At 51.8% G+C, this 20356-nt stretch overlaps 1 protein-coding gene across 4 annotated transcripts in view; it reads right to left on the bottom strand.

Moving 5' to 3' along the window:
* Positions 1 to 20356, bottom strand: part of SUSD2 (sushi domain containing 2) — an 84029-nt gene that overhangs the window by 12434 nt on the left and 51239 nt on the right. For 2 of the 4 annotated variants that reach the window (XM_058179305.1, XM_058179307.1), the window contains exons 3-12: positions 19279 to 19478; positions 18672 to 18839; positions 15964 to 16135; positions 14879 to 15080; positions 11316 to 11401; positions 10748 to 11016; positions 8927 to 9079; positions 6947 to 7105; positions 5295 to 5549; positions 2672 to 2944 (exon numbers count right to left, since the gene is read on the bottom strand). In XM_058179305.1, coding sequence (XP_058035288.1) covers positions 2672 to 2944; positions 5295 to 5549; positions 6947 to 7105; positions 8927 to 9079; positions 10748 to 11016; positions 11316 to 11401; positions 14879 to 15080; positions 15964 to 16135; positions 18672 to 18839; positions 19279 to 19478 — 1937 coding nt within the window. The remainder of the gene's footprint in view (positions 1 to 2671; positions 2945 to 5294; positions 5550 to 6946; positions 7106 to 8926; positions 9080 to 10747; positions 11017 to 11315; positions 11402 to 14878; positions 15081 to 15963; positions 16136 to 18671; positions 18840 to 19278; positions 19479 to 20356) is intronic. The other 2 variants (XM_058179308.1, XM_058179306.1) reach the window with 2 other exon arrangements.

Consider the following 20356-nt stretch of genomic DNA (forward strand, 5'->3'; position numbering starts at 1 on the left):
CAGTGATTAAATGATCTGGATTTAGGAGATTTAATTACCGAGCCATTGTCATGGTCAGATCATTTTCTCCTTCGTCTAGACTTTCAGACCGCCGCTCAACACCGCAGGGAGATGGGACTAACACGCTGGTTCCGTCCCAGGCACCTGATGGACCCGGAGAGGTTCCTAATGGAGCTTGGGCCATTTCCTGATCTGGCCCACGGCACGGCTGAGGAATTAGTTGCGGCCTGGGAACGGGCCGCGACTGGCGCTTTAGACCGTGTCGTGCCTTTGTGGCCTCTGACCCAGCGCAGATCTGAACCAGCCCCCTGGTTCTCCGAGGGGCTGAGGGAGATGAAATGCCGGAGAAGACGCCTAGAGAGTGCCTGGAGATCCAGCCGTTCCGAGGCTGACCAGACACTAGTTAAGTCCTATAGTAGGACTTACCTAGTGGCACTGAGGGAAGCGAAGCGTTCCTACGTTTCCTCCCTCATTGCGTCGGCAGATAACCGCTCGGCGGCCCTGTTTCGGGTCACCCGCTCCCTCCTTCATCAGGAGGTGCGGGATGACCCCTTACAGGGCCGTGCCGAGGAGTTTAGTGGTTATCTATACGATAAAATTGTTCAGCTTCGGGACGGAATGGATCAACAGTGGGTAGATCCAGGTGAGGGGCTGGAGACACGTCTTGTTGAGACTATTTGGGATGGATTTGATCCTGTGACTCCCGAGGACATGGACAGGTTGTTGGGGCGGTTGAATGCCACCACATGTTTATTGGACCCGTGCCCCTCCTGGTTGGTGCTGGTCACACAGGAGGTGACACGAGGCTGGCTCCAGGGGATTATAAATGCTTCTCTGATGGAGGGTGTTTTCCCCGTCGCCTTGAAAGAAGCGGTGGAGAGGCCCCTCCTCAAGAAGCCCTCCCTGGACCCGGCTGTTTTAGGAAATTATCTCCTGTCTCCAACCTTCACTTTGTGGTGAAGGTTGTTGAGAGTGTGATGGCACGTCAATTACCCCAATACCTGGAGGAATCTGTCTATCTAGACCCGTTCCAGTCTGGCTTCCGACCCGGATACAGTACGGAGACGGCTTTGGTCGCGTTGGTGGATGATCTCTGGAGGGCCAGGGACAGGGGTTGTTCTTCTGCCCTGGTCCTATTAGACCTCTCAGCGGCTTTTGATACCATCGACCATGGTATCCTGCTGCACCGGTTAGGGAGTTTGGGAGTGGGAGGCACCGTTTATCGGTGGTTCTCCTCCTATCTCTCTGACCGGTTGCAGACGGTGTTGGCAGGAGGGCAGAGATCGACCGTGAGGCCCCTCACATGTGGGGTGCCGCAGGGGTCAATTCTCTCGCCTCTCCTGTTCAACATCTATATGAAGCCGCTGGGTGAGATCATCAATGGCTTTGGGGTGAGGTACCAACTGTACACTGACGACACGCAGCTGTACTTTTCCACCCCAAGCCATCCCAACGAAGCCATCGAAGTGCTGTCTCGGTGTTTGGAAGCTGTACGGGTCTGGATGGGGAGAAACAGGCTCAAACTCAATCCCTCCAAGATGGAGTGGCTGTGGATGCCGGCACCCCGGTACAGCCAGCTGCAGCCACGACTGACTGTTGGGAGCGAATCATTGGCCCCAGTGGAAAGGGTGCGCAACTTGGGCGTCCTCCTGGATGGACGGTTGTCTTTCGAAGATCATTTGACGACCGTCGCCAGGAGGGCTTTTTGCCTGGTTCGCCAGTTGCGCCCCTTCCTTGACCGGGATGCCTTATGCACGGTCACTCATGCTCTGGTTACCTCTCGCTTGGACTACTGTAATGCTCTCTACATGGGGCTCCCCTTGAAGAGTACTCGGAGGCTCCAGTTGGTTCAGAATGCAGCTGCGCGGGTGATAATGGGAGCCACACGTTGCTCCCATGTAACACCTCTCCTGCTCAGTCTGCACTGGCTACCTGTGGTCTTTCGGGTGCACTTCAAGGTGTTGGTGACTACCTTTAAAGCACTCCATGGCTTAGGGCCAGGGTACTTACGGGACCGCCTGCTGTTACCGAATGCCTCCCACCAACCTGTACGCTTGCACAGAGAGGGACTCCTTAGGGTGCCGTCCGCCAAGCAATGTCGGCTGGCGGCCCCCAGGAGGAGGGCCTTCTCTTTGGGGACTCCCACCATTTGGAACGAACTTCCCCCTGGACTTCGGCAACTGCCGGACCTTCGGACTTTCCGCCGAGAGCTGAAGACCTATTTGTTTGTTCGCGCAGGACTGGCATAGGATTTTAATAGGATTTTAATTAGTTTTAATGTTTTAACATTTTAAAATTTGGGGTTTTATTCTAAAAAATGTTTTAACTTGTATAAGTTTATTATACAAACTTATTGTATAATAAGTTTTTTAAACTATGGTTTTATGTGTATATTGCTGTTGTTTTTATCATGGCTGTAAACCGCCCTGAGTCCTTTGGGAGAAGGGCGGTATAAAAATTTAATAAATAAATAAATAGATAAATAAATATTCTATGGGACATGCTATGGGACTGAGCTGAAGGCTGGATTGGCAGAGGGAGCTGACCATCATTGTGGGTGCTGGTTCTTCGGATTATCATTCCCTGCTGGGCATAAAATGCCATCGACCGCAGGCAGCACACGCCGAGGTGAAGCTTCCGTGCTGCTGAGGATTATGGGGGGGGGGTTTACCTGGTTTTAAGCTCTTCTGGAGTTTTCTGAAGCGCTGGTGGGACAACCGAGTGATGTTTCCCATGGCAACGTCTCCAGTCGTCAGGATGTCGAACCGACAGAAGGGATCGGCTTGGCAGACGGAAGCCACCTGCTGCATGAGGGTCTCATTGGCGTCTTGTGGAGGAGAAAAGAGGGGCACGAAAGACGAGTGGTGCTTTGGTCCATAGACAAAGTTGTCCAGGAGGGACTGGGTGTCATAGGTGAAAAGGGATGTTTCATTTCTAATTGCCCCTAAAAAGAAGAAAGGAAAACAGTCGCTCCAAGACTTGAAGAAGGAGGATTGGAAACTTCCAAGATAGCACAGAAGCTCTCGGTGACTCATGTTGGCTTCCTTGGGCCCAGGGGTGAAATGCTACCGGTTCGGACCGGTTTGGCTGATCCGATAGCGATGGTGGCGGATGGTTTGGAGAACCGGTAGCAATGGCAGTGTGAGGCTCCACCCACCCACCCAGCCGTTGTTACTTCATGATTAAAACCTGTTTTTTACCCTCTGCGCATGCGCAGAAGGGTTTGCGTATGTGCAGAGGGTCCGTATGGCGCGTGCACTTCCGAACCAGTAGGGAAGGTAATGTAGATTTCACCCCTTCTTGGGCCGCTTCTAAACCAGCTTTCGGGGCTCTCCCAAAGCGGCTTTCTGGAGGAGGGGAAGGTGAGGGGGCGTCGGTGCTCATTTTGTTTGGCTATTGATGTTAGTTGTTTGGCTCCTTGATAGATTTGTTAAAAACAAGGAGTCTCTAGGAGCCGATGATTGACATGGGTAGCCTGCGTGCTAAATGAGTGCGGATGCAGCTTGAAACAGCCTTTGAGCGACCACAGAGCACGCCGGTCAGTGCTGAGGGGTTGCTTAAAACAGAGTCTGGGTTGGTGTCCTGGATCAGAGAGGTGAGGGGGGAAAGAGGGGATGGTTTTGTACGCGTGTGCACGACAAGCCCCTGCTGTTTTTTTTTGGTTTTTTTTTACATTTATACCCCGCCCTTCTCCGAAGACTCAGGGCGGCTTACAGTGTGTAAGGCAATAGTCTCATTCTATTTGTATATTTACAAAGTCAACTTATTGCCCCCCCAACAATCTGGGTCCTCATTTTACCTACCTTATAAAGGATGGAAGGCTGAGTCAACCTTGGGCCGGGCTTGAACCTGCAGTAATTGCAGGCTGCTGTGTTTTAATAACAGGCTCTTACAGCCTGAGCTACAGCCTGAGCTACCACGGCCCCTATTGTGTGAATAGGGCTGTGAATTAGTGGTGAAGTCTAAATTTTTTTCCTTCTGGTTCTGTGGGTGTGGCTTGGTGGGTGCGGCTTGGTGGGCATCATGTGACTGGGTGGGCATGGCTATGTAGTCATGTGATGGGGGTCAAAAGACAGAAACTGACTTTAACAATATATCTTGCTGGAGCAGGGGTTTGGACTAGATGACCTCCAGGTCTCTTCCAGCCCTGGATTGATGTGCTTTTTCAGGGTATCATCTGAAGCTACATCTAGTGCCAGGTTTGTGGTCCTTCCTTCCTCTCCTTTTTCCCTCCCTCCCTCCCTCCCTCCCTCCCTTCCTTCCTTTCTTTTTCTTTCTTTCTCCCATCCCTCCCTCCCTCCCTCCCTCCCTCTCTCTCTCTCCCTTTCTTTCTTTCTTTCTTCTTTCTTTCTTTCTTTCTTTCTTTCACAGCACTCCCCAACCCCATCTCAATAGGTAGTATAAAAAGGCTTTAAAAAGTAAAAAAAAAAAAGTTCCAAGGATCGCACAGCACAGCTCATTGTCACAGCTGATCCTCGGAACTTTTTTTTTACTTTTTAAAGCACTTATCGGTTTGGGCGAACCCGTAGTGTTTTCACTACCAGTTCGGAAGAACCACCCCAAACCGGTAGCATTTCACCCCTGCCGTGAGTACCCATGATGCTCGTGTGAGACTCACATGGCCCAGCTGAGAAAAAGCCATGGCCTGGTAGTGGGCTATAGCCCACAGGTTGGGGACCCCTGGTTTAAGATAGACAAATGGGTGGGGGTTAACTACTATCTTCCCTCCCTAGGCGAAAGCCATAACCTCTAATAAGAACCTCCGTTGGATGGACAGCCATATCAGATAAATAAAATACATGAATGAAACAATACAAATCAACCGTTAAGGGCTATCCAAAGGGTAGCTTGGCACCAAATAGGGGGCATCCCATGATTTAAAGCGGCTCCCAATTAGCAGCCTCTCCTGGGTAGGGCAAAAGGGCAGCTGCCCTTCCTGCTTGGACTTCTGACCCACGAGGGCAGGCATTGCTCCTTGAGATGGAGGGCCCTTCGGGCACTTAACAGCTGAAGGAATCATATTAGCACAACCAGGATAATATTTAACGAAGCTGCTTCTTTTAACTGCCTGAGAAATTTGGGGGAGAACTCCCGCATTCTTTTACTTCCAAGTGGCCCACGTTTCCCATACTTTTATTTTTTTTTAAATTCAGTTTTAAATGTTCTTCCTTTTGCAGATAACATGCCCAGAGGCTCTGGTTGTTTTGCATTCCTCAGGGGACCAAAGACCAGCTCTGCCCATCCTTTCCGTGTGCCCCCCTTTTTTCTTCCTCCTCCAGAAGGGCCATACTCACAGTCTGCTCCGAAGGCAAAGTGCTCCTGGGGGCCGCTGCTGGCCACATCCAGAGCTGTTCCATTGGGAAGAGTCAGGTCGTCCTGTGCCCTGCCATTCATTAGCCCGAAGAGCCCTTCTGTCCGGTTCTGGAAGGTGTCCGGCAGCAGAACAGTCAGGCTCAGCACCTTCCCTCCGTGGCCACTGACTTCCACGCCAGCTCCGGATGAGAACATCACAGTCACATTCTGCCCAGGGCTGCTATAGAGGAAGAGGCCTGGGAGTGGGAGACACGGAGAGGCCCCGGCAATCACATGGCACCCACCCTGGCTGGAGTGACTGGTGTGAATGCAGAACTACTCCCCAAGGGGGGGGGGGTCTGAGATCCCCTTCTGCCCAGGGGTGAAATGCACTGAAGTCTGCTACCGGTTCGCTTTGATACTGATATCGTGTAGGTATACCATGGGCGCTACCGTGCCGTGCTGAAAAAACGAGGATTAAGAAGCCTTTTCTAAGGTAAGCAGAACAGTGGAGTGGGGGGGAACAGCTGTGCCGTGCGATTTAAATTTACTAGAAAGCAGAATTTCCTTCTTTCTAGCGAATATAAATCGCACAGCACAGCTGAATGTTGAACTACCGGTTTGTCTGAACCAATAGCATTTTTCTACTATTGGTTCTCCCAAAGTGGTAGCTTTTATTACTATCAATTCACCCAAACTGGCCTGAACTGGTTCCACCCCTCTGAAGTTGGAGGGCTTGCAAGCTCTGGGTCACCCCCCTCAGCAGGGATGGGCATCCCGCTGCAGGGTCTCTCTGACCAGGTTGGAGCCGTCCGGGATTCTAGCTTGGAGTCATCTGGAACCACATGATGATTCCTAATTTCAGGGATGAAATTTTGCAGCTCAAAGCAGCTCACAGTCAGAGCAGAACTGTCCTTCAGTTTGATGGGCCAAGGGGAGCTGGGGAAGGGGAGCCTTCCTCAGAAGGTCCTCCAGGGAGACCTTGTGCCAGGGATACCAGGGAAGAGACCAATTCCACGCTGCAACCCCTGAGCCTCAGCCGTGGAATGGAAGTGAGGCTTCGTCCCTAACGGAGGGAGGGAGGCTAGTTGCTCCTTCTGTGGCTTCCTTCGGCTAAGGACTGGGAAGGGAGGAGACTTGCCTGGGAATCATCTGTGCTCTGGACACCAGGTGGTGCTGCTCCATGTCACCATTTAGAATAGAATAGAATAGAATAGAATAGAATAGAATAGAATAGAATAGAATAGAATAGAATATGAAGGGCCTTTGGAGGTCTTCTAGTCCATCCCCCTGTTCAAGCAGAACCTATACCATCTCAGACAAGTGACTGTCTGGAGCTGGGACAGCCAGCAGAAACTGAAAGGGAGCATTCAAAATGGAGAGAGAGGAGAGGGTCTCCCCTCTTCCTCATCCTGCGGCCTCTTTGCCAGCAGAAGATCCCTCCCACATTTTAAAGGGGTCCATCCTGAGGAAGTTCAACAGCCCCCCCCCCCCCCGGAAAAACACCAGAAGGAAATCATGCTTGACCTGATGACCTCTTATGTCTCTTCCAATTCTGTGATTTTCTCGAGTGCATGGCTACCGGTGGCCTTGACAGGAAAGGTTTCTCACTGCCCCCTCCTTAACCTCTCCTCCTCCTTCTCCTCCTCCTCACCTTTTAAGTCCATCCAGGTTTGTTCAGAAAAATTGAGGGCCTTTTGATTCAGTAGGACCTCCAACTCGGGGGAGTTTTCTCGAATGCGAACCTCAATCACATCCGAGTTCTTCTCCCGCATGGCGATTGCTGACAGACCGGTCACGTTGGCTTCGGCTCCTGCCGGCAGTACAGTCACAAATAAGTCAGTTGGGGTCCCCCCAACCCCCTCCCAAGGACTTAACCTGGCCCATTTATACCAACCCCCATCCCTGGCTTAGGATAAGTCGCAGTAAGATTATAGCGGAAGACCAACGTGATCTGGGCTGCGCGGTCCTGTGCTTTGATTCCATGGCAATTGGTTTCAGCAGTGGGATTCAGAACTTTTGAGCTGCAACCAGGGATGCTAGCAGGGCACCCTACTAGATGAGGTGAGGTTGATCCCACTTCCCTTCCCTTGGCCCTTAGGATGCCCCTGGGGAGTGTGTGTAAGGTAGTAGTTGGTATGTAAGAGTCTTTTGGCTAGGGCGGTTTGTTGAGAGCCCCTGGCCCCTTTCTGTTCTAACTCTCCACCTCCCTCCCCCCAGCACTGCTCTGAGCTCACCTGAATGGCAGAAAGCAAAGGGGAATTGATCTTTGTGGTGGGATCTTTTTGTGTTGAGCAGAAACCGACCCCAGATTTCTGTCCAAAGGCCTTTCCCATGATCTCCTTTGATGAAGTTTTTAGGGAAATTGTAAACTGGTGCTCAGGATAGGAGTGGCCCTTTTTAGGTGTGTGTGTGCACGTGTGTTATGGCTCACTGGTGGCCAGCAGAGCTGATAGCACAGTCGGACAGTGAGGAGGTTGGGGAGGAACTTGGGCCAGTCCTGAGGGCTGGGGAAAGCTCAGATGAGGGCTCTGCGTCAAGAGGCAGAGAGGGAGATAGACAGCAGCAGCGAGGCAGAGGAACAGCTGGAGCCCATTCCCAGTGTACACATGCGCAGAGCTGCCAGATGACAAGAACAATTAAGAAAGCAGGGAGTAAGGCCATACCTTGGAGATAATTGGCCCCTCCCATAGGAAATAAAAGAGGAGCAAACAGGGAGTGGGCTTTTGCAGGAAACAATTTGTTCATTCCGTGACTCTGAGAGACTGTGCTAAGTTTGGCCTTGTACTGCGCTTGGAAACAATTAACGTGGCAGTTTGCCAAACAAGCTGCCAAATGCAATAAGGTGAATTGAGAAATATTCCTTTGAAAAACTGTTTGGACAAACCTTGCTGACTGTGAAGGAACGTCATTCACAGTCCTGTTAATAAAAGAGGTTTTGCTAGTAATGCTTGCCTCCTGCTTGTTAAGGGAGCCTAGGTCAGAATTCTGTGCGAGTGTGTAAGTGGGAGGGAGCACCAACAGCTCCTCCTCCTTGGTAGAGAAGAGGTGTCAATCCCAGGACCAAGTGATGAATGCAGGGATGGAGGGAAAGGAGAAAATGAAGGAAAAGAGAGGACACCCTCCCTATCTTGGATGCAGACAAAGATATCTGAGCGGGAATGTCCCTGGGAAGGGATGAGGGTTTAGGACCTCGCATTTGTCCTGGGTTTCTCCTTTCCCCTTCAGCCTTCCACACCTGAGACTGGCTGGATTTTACCTGGCCGACTGACGCCCCTCTACATGCCCCCCGCCTGTTGCGAGGGAAGCCCTTGGCTGGGAGCTAAACCCCCTTTTACCAAAAGTTGTTCCATAGGCTAAGTGAGAGTGGTTGGGGTTCTTGGTCCCCCCCTGACAGGTCATGCTATGTGGGGGGGAGGGGACGCCAGGGAATCTACCCACCCCAGTCCTGAAGTTAGAACCGTTAGGACATCGGCCTCTATGTGGGACACGAGTCCCCCCCAGTGCTCCTTTGCGGAGTCAAGCTGATGATAGCTTAATGCAGCCATTGGGCTGTGACACCCCCTCCCCATGAATCCTCCAGAGGGTGAGGGGGGAAGAGGAGGAGGCCAAAAGCCAAAGAGGAGAGCTGCACCTGACTCTCTGTTCAGCAGCTGAGCCCGATGAGTTCTCCCTTGGATGCTCAAGGAGGTCCATTTGGATCCCAGCAGCAAATATTCACCCAGGCCCTTGAAGGTGAAATTGAGGCCATCGAAAGTGATGAAGTGTGGGTCTCCAAATGCCGAAGCTGAGGGAAAAAAAAGAAAGTGAAGCAGAGAGTAGGAAGATGAGGCCTCTTCCCTGAGGGTAGCTCTGCGTTTGAGGGAGTGCCCCCCCCGCCGCCACCCTCCCTTGCTAGGGTCTGTGTGCCTGGGCTGCAGATTCTGCCCCTGACTGGGGACCAGTGGAGAGAAGGCTCGGCCAGGCTGAACGCCTTCCCTCCTTCCCAGTGGTGAAATCCTCTGAGGTCTGCTACAGTTTGCTGTGTGCGCGCATGTGCGGTGCGCACTAAATGTGCACTTTGTGCACATGCGCACTGCAGGTGCAACCACACAGTGCTGAAAAAGGGGGCTTAAGAAACGTTTTCTAAGGTAAGTAGAACAGCGAGGGGGGGGGGAAACAGTTGTGCCATGCAATTTAGATTCACTAGAAAGTAGGATATCCTGCTTTCTAGGGAATATAAATCATGGGGCAAGCTGATCGTGACAAATACTGGTTCGTCCAAACTGGTAGCATTTTTTAAACTACCGGTTCGCCCAAACTGGTAGCTTTTATTACTGTCGGTTTGCATGAACCTGTCCAAAACAGTAGCATTTCACCCCTGCTCTTTCCTTTCATCCAATTTGAGTCCCCCGCCGCCTAATGTAGGATATATAAGCAACGGCTGGGCTTTCTTCAGGATTGCCTGTGCTACGTTTCCCCCCAAACTCTGGCCTCCACTCCTGTCTCTCCAGACATGGCTCTAGGATTCGCCAACCCCCTTCAGGGAACATCCCCAGAGATTCGGGCAATGGCAGATTAAGGCTCACTGGTGCCCTGACAAATCTTGGTGCCCCCCCCTCCTTCATGCATACTGTACAAATCTTAATTGTTTTTTTACTCTTTCTCAACTTTGTGGTGCCCTCTTTGAGCCTGGTGCCCTAAGCACGTGCTTAGTCTGCTTAATGGTTAATACACCACTGGATTTGGGACTGCCAGGACTGGGAACAGGAACTGGGCAGAGTGACGGGGCTGCCCTCAGCCACCTCTTTCTTATAAGAGAAGAAGTTCTGTTCCCCTCCACTTCTCTCTCTCTCTCCCCACTCCCTGGGGCCTTCTTTCCCCGAGGCTTGTAGTCCTCCTGTTCTTGCTCTCTTCTTCCAAGGTGAGTTCAAGTCTGTTAAGTCTGAGGCTGGGGGTTTAATCTTATGCCAGAAGCCCCTGGCATAAGATTCATCCCCAAAGGGTCAGAAGAGTGGAGGCAGCAAACTGAGGAATGGAGCTGAACCAACCAGCTTAAAAGGAACCCCAGGCAATATTGCTGGGGGGGGGGTTGCGGGAAGGAGAAATGGGGGGAGGGTTTCCCCTTACTCGGTTGGTCCCAGTCCAAATGTCAACTCAGCATCCATCGGAACCAGGGGTGCTATTCAGCAGGTTCTGACAGGTCCTAGAGAACTGGTAGTGGAAATTTTGAGTAGTTCAGAGAACCGGCAAATACCACCTCTGGCTGGCCCCAGAGTGGGGTGGGAATGGAGATTTTGCAGTATCCTTCCCCTGCCACGCCCACCAAACCACTCCCACAGAACCAGTAGTAAAAAAAATTGAATTCCACCACTGGTACTCTGAACCCTGACATCGAGTGCAAACTCAGGAGAGGCAACCTGCTTGAATCGAGCTCTATCTGGACCAAGGGAGCAGCCTAAAGTAGGGAACCTACCAGCTTGGGGCGGCCGGTATCTCTGGCAGCCGCTGGAGGGCCTGTGCTTGAAATAAACGGGGCAGTGGTCAGACCAGAGGCAGCAGTAGTAGAAGCTGAGGACGTCGAACAACCAGTGGGAGAAGCCTGGGATGCGGGGGGGCTTCCTGTAGGGAGGGGCTCCCCAGTCGTGGCCTCGGTCTGGGGTGCTGCCCCCCATGGAGTCCCCCGTCAGCACCTGGGCGCCTGAATCGCTGTAGCAGCACTGCTGCCCTGCACTGTATTGGGGGCTGTGGGAGAACAGGAGGGGGAAAGGGTCAGAACTCGTCCGGAGGAAGCCCGAAGGCCTTTGGAGGATGAGGATGGCTGGGCCCCCCCCAGGTGATCCAGGTCCCCAGAGATCCAGCTTTTCTTAGGGCAGGCCTCGCATCCAGAGGCTGTCTCAGGTGCAGTGAGTTTTGTTTTCCTTTTCAATACTTTAGGGGCCATGGATTGTTTTCCATTTTTGTGTGTGCCCCACCCTAAATCCTGGGGGACTTTGGGGATGGGGGTGTAGGTTGTTTCCTGGCTGAGGGCAGAAGAGCCTTACCTGGCCTGGACGCTTCTGACACAGTGAACTGCCCCAGGGTGATAGGTGCAGACGCTGCCTTTCTCTATGTCGCACCCATAATCTGTCTGAAATTGGAAGAGGCCGAGCTTGGTCAAAATCCCTGGGAAAATGGCTCTGTGGCTTGGTCTGATTTCATTCAAGGGATTAAACACTAAAAAGTTGTAAAACTTGTGTAGTTATTCACAGTAGACTATTGCAACATAAGAAAAGTACAAAATGTAAAGAATCCAACGATTAGAAAAGGATAAAAAAAAAAAGGATAATTTCCACTCTTCTTTCTGTCAAGGGGTTACCATCATACTGCCCCCCTCCTTACCTTTAAATTCCCTTTTCCTTCCCTTTTAATCCTTTTACTCCCCAAAACTGTGAATCATCAATGCAGTCTTTTCTTCTTTATACAAAAAGGGCCCTAAGGCCAAGAAACAAACGATTCCAACACATACAAACTATCAGAGTGTCAAAAGAGAGTGGGGAGAGAAGGAGAGAGACAGAAAAAGACTGCGGCTTTTCTGGTTATGAAATGAAGCAAAAAAAGAAAGAAAACCTGCCATCGAGACATAAGTTTAGACATTTGTCTTTTGTCTTTTGTCTTTTTAATCTCATGTGTTTTTATTGATTTGTGCTATGAATTCCCACCGAATGTCCATACCAGGTCTTTGAAAACGTCTTCAACTTTCTCTCTCTCTCTCTCTTTGACCAAACTGGTCAGTTTTGCCCTTTCGCAACTTCTATCCAAACAGTGTAAGATTCAGCAGCTAAAATCTTTGAAGCCTCTATCAGTAGTGCTAAAGCTTTGCCGAAGGGAGCCCAGAGGGTGATTGGCAGATCCGTGAAGTTTGGAGGCTGTTCGGGGGTCGCTCGCTCTCCAGACAGCCGGGGGGGGGGGGTGGAGGGTTCCCAGAGGCCAGAACAGGGAAAGGGCATTTTCCAACAGGGCAGCTGAGGAGCAGAGGGGCACCTGGTGCTGAACCCAAGTATGGGATCTGTTGGCCTCCGCTAGCCTTTGTTAGAGGTTTGGCAACAGGGTGGCCTGAACCCTATTTAATCTAAAAGGCAATGGAGTTGGAAGGGAACTTGGAGGTCATGTGGTCAATGCAGGAGCTCAATGCAGGAGACCTATACTAGGGATTCGAACCAGACCAACCTTTCTGATCTACAAAGCTCAGCATCTTAGCCGCTGAGCCACCTAGCCAGCTGGCACAAGGAAGGGGAAGTAAATCCTGGATGGGCTGATTTAAGCCATCAAAGTTAAAACCGACACTTTGATCGGCACATAGAAATGGCAGAAAACCCTCCCCCTCCCCCTCCCCCTCCAAGGAAGGCCCTTTCCTGCTTTGGATAGAGTATCTGGATAATCCCTCCCCACTTCCTCCCCAGGGCAAAACTGGCACAACCTGCCTTAGGTGACTTCTCCAGAGTGACCCACCCTGTGGCCAAAGGGGAGAGAGAGCAGTTCTTCCTCCATCCTTTCCCAGAAGTGGCATTGCTCAGTCCTTCTGCCAGGAATTGCCACTGAACCCTAACCCAGGGGTCTGCAACCCTCGGTTCTGGAGCCGCGTGTGGCTCTTTCATCCCTCTGCTGCGGCTCCCTGTCACTCAAAACATGCGTCACAACCGCCAATGTGCAACACTCGCCGACACATGATTCATCGAGCTTTTCGACTCTTTTTTTTTCAGAGTTCAAAATGTTTTTGCTGCATGCAGAAATAAAAAATTGTTTTCTCCGTAGCAGTTCATTGATTACATAAATGCAACACACTATAGTTTTTTTATACATAGCATAAAGGTAAAAAACAATATATGCAGCATTATCTTCATTTTAGATGTCAAAAGGTTTTTGTGGCTCCCGGTGTTTTCTTTTCTGTGGGAAATGGGTCCAAATGGCTCTTTGAGAGTTTAAGGTTGCCGACCCTTGCCCTAACCTAACCTAACCCTAATGCTCTTTCCAAGGCAGGAAGGCAGGCAGAGACTAGGGCAGCTCCGGGCCAAGGCAGTGCCCAGCATACCACCAGGAGGGTGCTGAGCCAGCCAGGGTGCCCCCTTGCCTCCCCCTCCTCCAGTGAAGGGCCTTGATGAGGCTTCGGCCGGTCCCTCTGATTTGAGGCAGCTTCACCCGACCAATGCAATGCTCCCCACCTCACCCCCTTTATGCACCCTAGGGTTGGCTATCATCTGATGCAGGTCATCATGGATCCCTCTGTGGCTGGAGCAATCCATAGGAATCAGCCCCTCCCAGCTGATGTGGGGTGCCCCCTCCCCTTTGGCCTCTGTCTTCTGGTCTGGGAGATGATTTTAGAGTAATAGTTTGTTTCTTTATTGGATTTTGATCCCACTTTTCTTACTTCATAAGTCGCTCAAGGCAACAAACACACTTGACACGCCTTCCTCCTCCTCCACCATAACCCTGTGAAGATTTCAAGAGGCTGGGGCAGGCGGCAATCCCCATGCCAGTTAGGTGACGCTACATAACCTCATGACAAACAAATAAATGGTGAGAGATGCGTGAACTCTCCACCTGTCCCGAAAACCTCTCATGGCCTTTTGGCAGTCCTGACTCAGCCTGAGGAAGAGGAGAGGAATAGGAGCCTCTGGTGGCCACATGCCTAACCCTCTGGAGGCGTTGCTCTGCACCGTTTCCACTCAACTCATTGGCTGTCCAGGCTGCCAGTCGGTGGGCAGCATTGTGGGCTGCCCATATTTTGCCTGGCTTGCATGTAAAACCGGCTTCCCTTGTGGATGGTTGCAAACAAACAAATAAACAGTAACAGAAGAGACCTTGGAGGTCATTTAGTCCAACCCCCTACTCACACAGGAGACCTATGCTAGAGATTCAAACTGCCAAACTGCTGACCTTTCTGATCGACAAGCTCAGTGTCTTAGCCAATGAGCCACCTAGCCAGCAACGAGTCAAAGAGAGGCAGGAAAAGCCGTCTGATTAGATTAGCGACCCTCCTTTGTTTTGCTCCCATCAAGAGTGGGGAAGATTAGACAGTTCTAGTGCACTCTCTGCCCTTCTGGACCACCTTGTACTCTTATGCCATGCCCTGGAGTGGGTGCGGATGGGCGGAGGGAGCCACATGGGCTGTTGCCAAGAGGAAACCGATCCTCGGCTGATAAGGAGCCAGCCTCACCAACCGGGTCCCCGTCCTGCCGCTGCCTAATGTAACCCAAGGTACAGAAGAGCAGAGGTTTTCTCTGCCTTCCCAGATGGGGGAGCAGGTGTAGGAGAGCCCCCTGAGAGTCTGGCCTTTCCCCTCCAACCCGAAGGGGATCCTTTGCAGGGCTTTCTCCATCTCTGCTTTTGCCAGGATGCCCCACCATTAAGAAGCCTCCCTTCCCTTCTATCCCCCCCCAACAGTTCTCAGGGTTTGAGCATGGGGGGGCGATCATCCCATCAAATTTCTGCTTTGACCTGGAGCCCTTCAAAGGCATCAGTTCCTTTCATGCCGTGTGAGTCTAGAATAACCAGATGCCACCTTAGCAGCCAGCCTGGAATGCCCCTGTCTTAAGCAGCCCCTCTGGGCCGGGCAGCCGGGACTTACGTGAAAGCGGCCAGAGTCAGCTCGGGCTTGGGCCAAAGTGCAGGGACAGTCAGGAATCTCCTCCAGGAACCCAGGCAGGTCCGCCTCCTTCCTGTCCCACTGCTGGCACTTAGCCGCAGCCCAGGCGGCAGAGTCCTTCCGGAAATAGTCCTCCAGGTGCCAGGCCATGGCGTGCTCCGTGCTCCAGATGGCAGCCACGTTTCTGAGAACCAGAGGGAGAAGACTCAAATGGGCCAGCAAAGTTACCAGGACACGAGGCGGGCAGCCAAATCTGGTCTGGGTTGCGCTTGTGGAAACAGCTCATTTCTAAGGAATGGCATTTTTGACTTTGCCTAATCCATTTCGTGTTGGGAAACAGCACAAGTCATCACTCCTTTGAGTCAAGCTCATCTTGCAGGACTGTCAGAGTCGTCCCTGTAATTCTCTGGAGAAGAAGACGGGATTTGCCAGGGGTGCCGTCTTTATCCCAGATCCTTTAAAGTTCCCAGTCTAGGGACAGCTCTGCCATTTCTTGGAGGTCTCCAAACCAAATGTTAATTGGGCCTGACTCGGTTGAGGATTGATCCAGACCAGGAAGCCATTAAAATGAGGCCCCTATTCAGTGAAACAAGGATGGGGAGCCCTGGGTGGGAAGCGGCGTGAAAGAAGCCGAGTTGCTTCACCAGGAAAAACTGGGAATCTTAGTGGGATTGGCTGATCTCACTGGGGAGAGCTCAGAGGTGAAATGCTAGTGGTTCAGACCGGTTCAGCTTTACTGGTAGCAATGTCAGCATGAGGCTCTGCCCGCCCGCCTGGTCATCATTACCTCCTGGTTTTAACCAGGAAGTAATCTGTTTTTTACCTTCTGCGCATGTGCAGAGGGTTCAAGCAGGCACGTGATTCTTGTACAGTGCATGCACTTCCAAATTGGTAGGGAAGGTAAATAGATTTCACCCTTGGGAGAGCTGCTTGAAGGAAAGTGGACCTTTTGTGCCAGAAGGCTGTTGCAACCAGCCGGTTGTAGCCACCCTCCCAGTTTTCCCATGCTTGCCAGTCGGGGTCAAGAGGGTCTGATGTGCCTTCCCAGAAGCGCCTGGGATACTCACTGCTGGCCTTCGGAAGAGTTGTTGGCAGAAATCCTCAGCGCACCCATTTCCCAGCCCCCGTACTGAGCAGAGGGTGCAGGCAGGAACCTGAAGTGTCCCGTATTTGGGTAGTTCCGCTCCAGAGAGTAGAGGTACTTCCACTCAGCTGTCCAGGTGTCAGAATAAGGCTTGCCTGGACAAGGGAAGGAAGGAAGGGAATGAGGGATGGAGGAAGGGAAGAAGGAAGGAGGGAGGGAGGGTGGGAGGAAGGAAGGAAGGAAGGAGGGAGGGAAGGAGAGAGGGAGGAAGGAAGGAAGAGACTTGAAACATCCCACCAGCTGCACCTCAAGCCACTGTGGGAGAACGCTGCTGGATCCATCCCCCCTCCCCACAATGTCCTCTTGGTGAAAGAAAAGCTGCAGCTGGGGCAGTGGGAGCTCCTGGAAACCCAAGCCCAGCAGCTGCCTTTTCCATGCAGGCAGGACACTGTCCTAAAGACTGGCACACTTGGCTCTGCCTGGCAATAGCCCTCTACTACAGGACGGGTTCTTCCAACTCAGCTGGGGCTGATAGCTGGAGTGGGGATGCCTGCAGGCCAGGCAGCTGTCGGCACCTGGGACAGAGGGAGTCTCGACAGGACGGCTCTTGCGGCCAAACAGCAGCTTTTCCATCCATTGCTGATGCCAGTTTGTAGCCGTTTAAGGCAGAGCCACCACTGGTGGTAAAGAATTGTGTTTTTGTTCCTGTTCCAGGTGGAGCTAGTGTGTGCTTTGGAGGTCCTATTGGACTTGCCACTCCTGCTTGCTGAGCAGGTGGTGATCGTAGCCCAGAAGCCTTTGCATGGCTTCCTCTCTGCTCTCGGGATGCCCATTCCTTCTTCATAGTGGCCACTCGCAGTTTGGTCCCTTCCCTGTTGGGCTACCCCAATGCGCTTTATGTGGGGCAGCTGTCAGAGGCCATCTGGGGGTCTATAATCAGCTTAGAATGCAGCAGAACAGAGACAGTTTTGGGGGTACCATGTAAAGTAACCCCCTGGATCACAAGCTGCGACTGGCTTTCTGGAGGCTTCGTGGTGCAATTCAGTGTGTGAGTTACACCTCTGAAGCCTTTCATGGCATGGGCTGGCTGCAAGGGTGGGATTCATCCAGTTTGGACCAGTTCTGGAGAACCGGATATTAATTTTAATCTGTTTTACCGAACTGGTAGTTGCAAGGACTGGCTGACCCCACCCGCCCCAACCCACCTCTTCCAGGAATCTCCACGCAGCCTCCAGTGTGCCTCTGGAGCCTGGGGGAGGCCATTTTTGCCCTCCTGGAGGCTCGAGGAAAGCCTCTGGAGCCTGGGGAGGTCAAAAAATGGGCCTTCCGGAAGTTCTGGAAGTCCAAAAACTGGTCTGTTTCTGGCCTCTCAAAGGCCTCCGGAGCCTGGGGGAGGCTGTTTTCGCCCTCTCAGAGGCTCGAGGAAAGCCTCCAGAGCCTGGGGAGGGTGAAAATGCACCCCCTATGATGCAGGAGGCCAAGTAGGCCATACCCACCCATGGCCATACCCATCCAGCAACTGGCCAGAGAACCAGTTGCTAAAATTTCTGAATCCCACCACTGGCTGGCTGATTGGTGGAACAACCTGTCTGTGATCGGAGCTTCCTGCCCCATGAGACTTGAGAGAGCAGGCATGGGAAAACACCATAGAACAGGGCAGAAGTGGCATGCTTCCTCTAAGGTGGCGTCTCGTCTTTGGAAAAGCAAACCTGGGGATTTTGAAGGACCCCACAGCCATGCCAGTCTTTAAAACCTTGCTTTGTCTCTGAAACCCAAGTTAGTCCATCTGAAGCCATCCTTTGCCATATGGACACCATTTTTTTCTGTTCTACTAGAGATTTAACACCACATGTTGGGCTGCCTTTGCTAGGACAGGGGTCAGCAACCTATGGCTCTGGAGCCACATGTGGCTCTTTCACCCCCTCTGCTGTGGCTCCCTGTTGCCAGTCAGCTCCACAATTGATAGGGCATTCAGTTAGGGCAAATAGAGGAAAAAAGGATGCTGTGCTAGGAGGAGACTCTATGGTGAGGGAACTGGACTTCTGGTCGGCTCTAGAATTGAATGGGGGGCTTCTGGTTAGGACCTTGGTGGCTCTTTGAGTGTTTAAGATTGCTGACACCTAGACTAGAGCTACCATCGGTAGTGGGTTGCTAGCGGTTTACACCGGATTGGGCGAACCGGTAGCGGCGGCGTTGAGCTCCACCCACCCACCTGGATGCTTCTGCACATGGGCAGAAGTTCCGCATGCATGCACGAGTGAACCAGTAGTGGCGGGATTTGGAACCTGTCCCTGGCTACCATATATGCCAGACTGCAAAAACTCTGTAATTCTGCTGGATGGCAGAAAATGGCTGGCTTCTATAAAAGAAAATAGATTTCACTCAGGGTTGCAAGGTGGAGTTTGGCTGTCTGTTGCAGGAGTTTTGTTCCCTAACTGGGTAACATTGTCAGTGACTACTGACATGCCTAGCAAACACCCTTGGCCCTCAGCTGTTTCTGCAGCCCCAACTTTGGTTGACCGAAGAGCTTTCCAAAAGCTCGCAAGACAGATCAGAAGGTGGCTGACTTTTCCTACGGCTGCTAGAAATGTGACCATCAGATCATAGACACTGTGTAGTTAATTTATCCATTCCTTTTCCATCCAAGTTGCCTTCCTGGCATTGGGAAGTGCAGGAATGAGAGCCACTTACCTGTCTCGTTGTACCCCCAAACTTCTAGATGAACATGGCTGGATCTCAGCATGTCAGGGTTCCAGGTGACAGTCAGGTGTCCCCTCATCCCCGGAGTGCCATAGTATTGCCACTTGGTTTCGTTCACCAGTGTGCTTTTGTCTGACGGGGGAACCCTATTGTGATGAACTGGAAAGGAAAGAGGATGTGAGTTAGTTACTGCCTGCATTGCCAAACAAGTGGGACAATTATCACCACTAAACACATCATGCCATTTTTTTTAAAAGAAGGGACATGGGGTACCCGACCCATTTTGTTCTGCTGAGGAGAATTGGGAGGCCGTATCTCTATCCCCCCACCCCCACCTGCCACTCGTATGCTACCTGAGAAGCAGCAAAGGCCAGGGGGAGACACGGTTCAGCTGCTCTTTCCCCAATTTCATCTCTTCACCCCACATTGCATTGCGGAACCTTTTTTGTTGGGCTGTTTTGTGATTTAAGAGCAGAAAAAGGTGCTTTTCACTATTGCTCTGGATCAATTGTCATTGGAGGAAAACAGAGGCATCGTATTCACTCTGTGCTTGAGGGAAGAGGACGTGCAAATTAGGAAAAGAAGAGAAGCGGCTGACCTGAACTCCAAGATGCTGACCAAGGAAATGTCTTCCCGCCGTCCAGAGAAACTTCCAGGCTGACCAGGCCAATTTCATAGAGCAAAGGGGAGATGCAGTGCAGCCGGCCATCCTTCCCGATGTATCCCTGGGTCTCTGTGGTCCTGGCGAACCTGCCGGGGTTGAGGACAAATGCCACAGGCCGCAGTGGTGGGATTTGACTGGTTTAGGCAAATCGTTAGCTCCAACTATCAGTCATGAGAAAACCGGTTCGCTCCAATTTTGAAGTGGGTCCACCCATCCCTGCATTATACTGATCTATACTTCCGTTTCCGAAGCCCAGCTGATTGGCGCGGCAGAGTGGATTGCCACTCCTCAGCTGTTTTCCTTGCTGGCTCAAGGTGAGTTTTCTCCAAACTGCCCATGCGTCTGGCGCGCTTAGCGAACCGGTTGTTAAGCCAGTAGGCTCCTACCCCTACTACTGGGGGTGGTGCCACAAAGGGGCCAGGCTTAGGGTGGACCCTGGCATGCAAGCCATCTTTTCTCTGGCCAGGGAGGCATTGTGTTCCCACGACCATCTGACCTGCATTTCCCTCCCCTCCCCAGTCGCACCTTGTTCCCTCATCTTCCCATGGTGTTTTCTTTTACTTCTGTATGGAGGTGTTTCCTGGGACCCTGCTGGGTTTATTCTGTTCCTTGAAAAGTTTGGCTTGTGGCCTATTTATCCTTCTTTTTCTTGCTGCCTTATTTCTGAATGTATCGTTTCAGACAACTAATGGTGTAAAGGAACAGCAGCCTAAGCCAACACAATGATACAATGTAATAATACACAATAGAAACAAGACTGATACATTTCAACTTTATTTCTGGTCCTGAGAGCAATACAGTTCTCCTAGGACCCCTTTGGGAGGGGGCAGCATATCCAAACAAGCCCCCCCTCTCAAAGGCAGCCACTTTTTCACACCTGTCTATAGTGTTTTCACACCTGCCCTTTAGGGTTGCTTCTCAAAGACTCCCGGCTCCCAGCTGGCAATGGAAACTCAGATGCCACAATTATGTTGTCTTTCCCTACAAAGATGGGAGTCGTGCCAGCCATGGG

This window comes from Ahaetulla prasina, chromosome 4 (assembly GCF_028640845.1).
Source record: "Ahaetulla prasina isolate Xishuangbanna chromosome 4, ASM2864084v1, whole genome shotgun sequence".
In the NCBI taxonomy this organism is placed as follows: domain Eukaryota; kingdom Metazoa; phylum Chordata; class Lepidosauria; order Squamata; family Colubridae; genus Ahaetulla; species Ahaetulla prasina.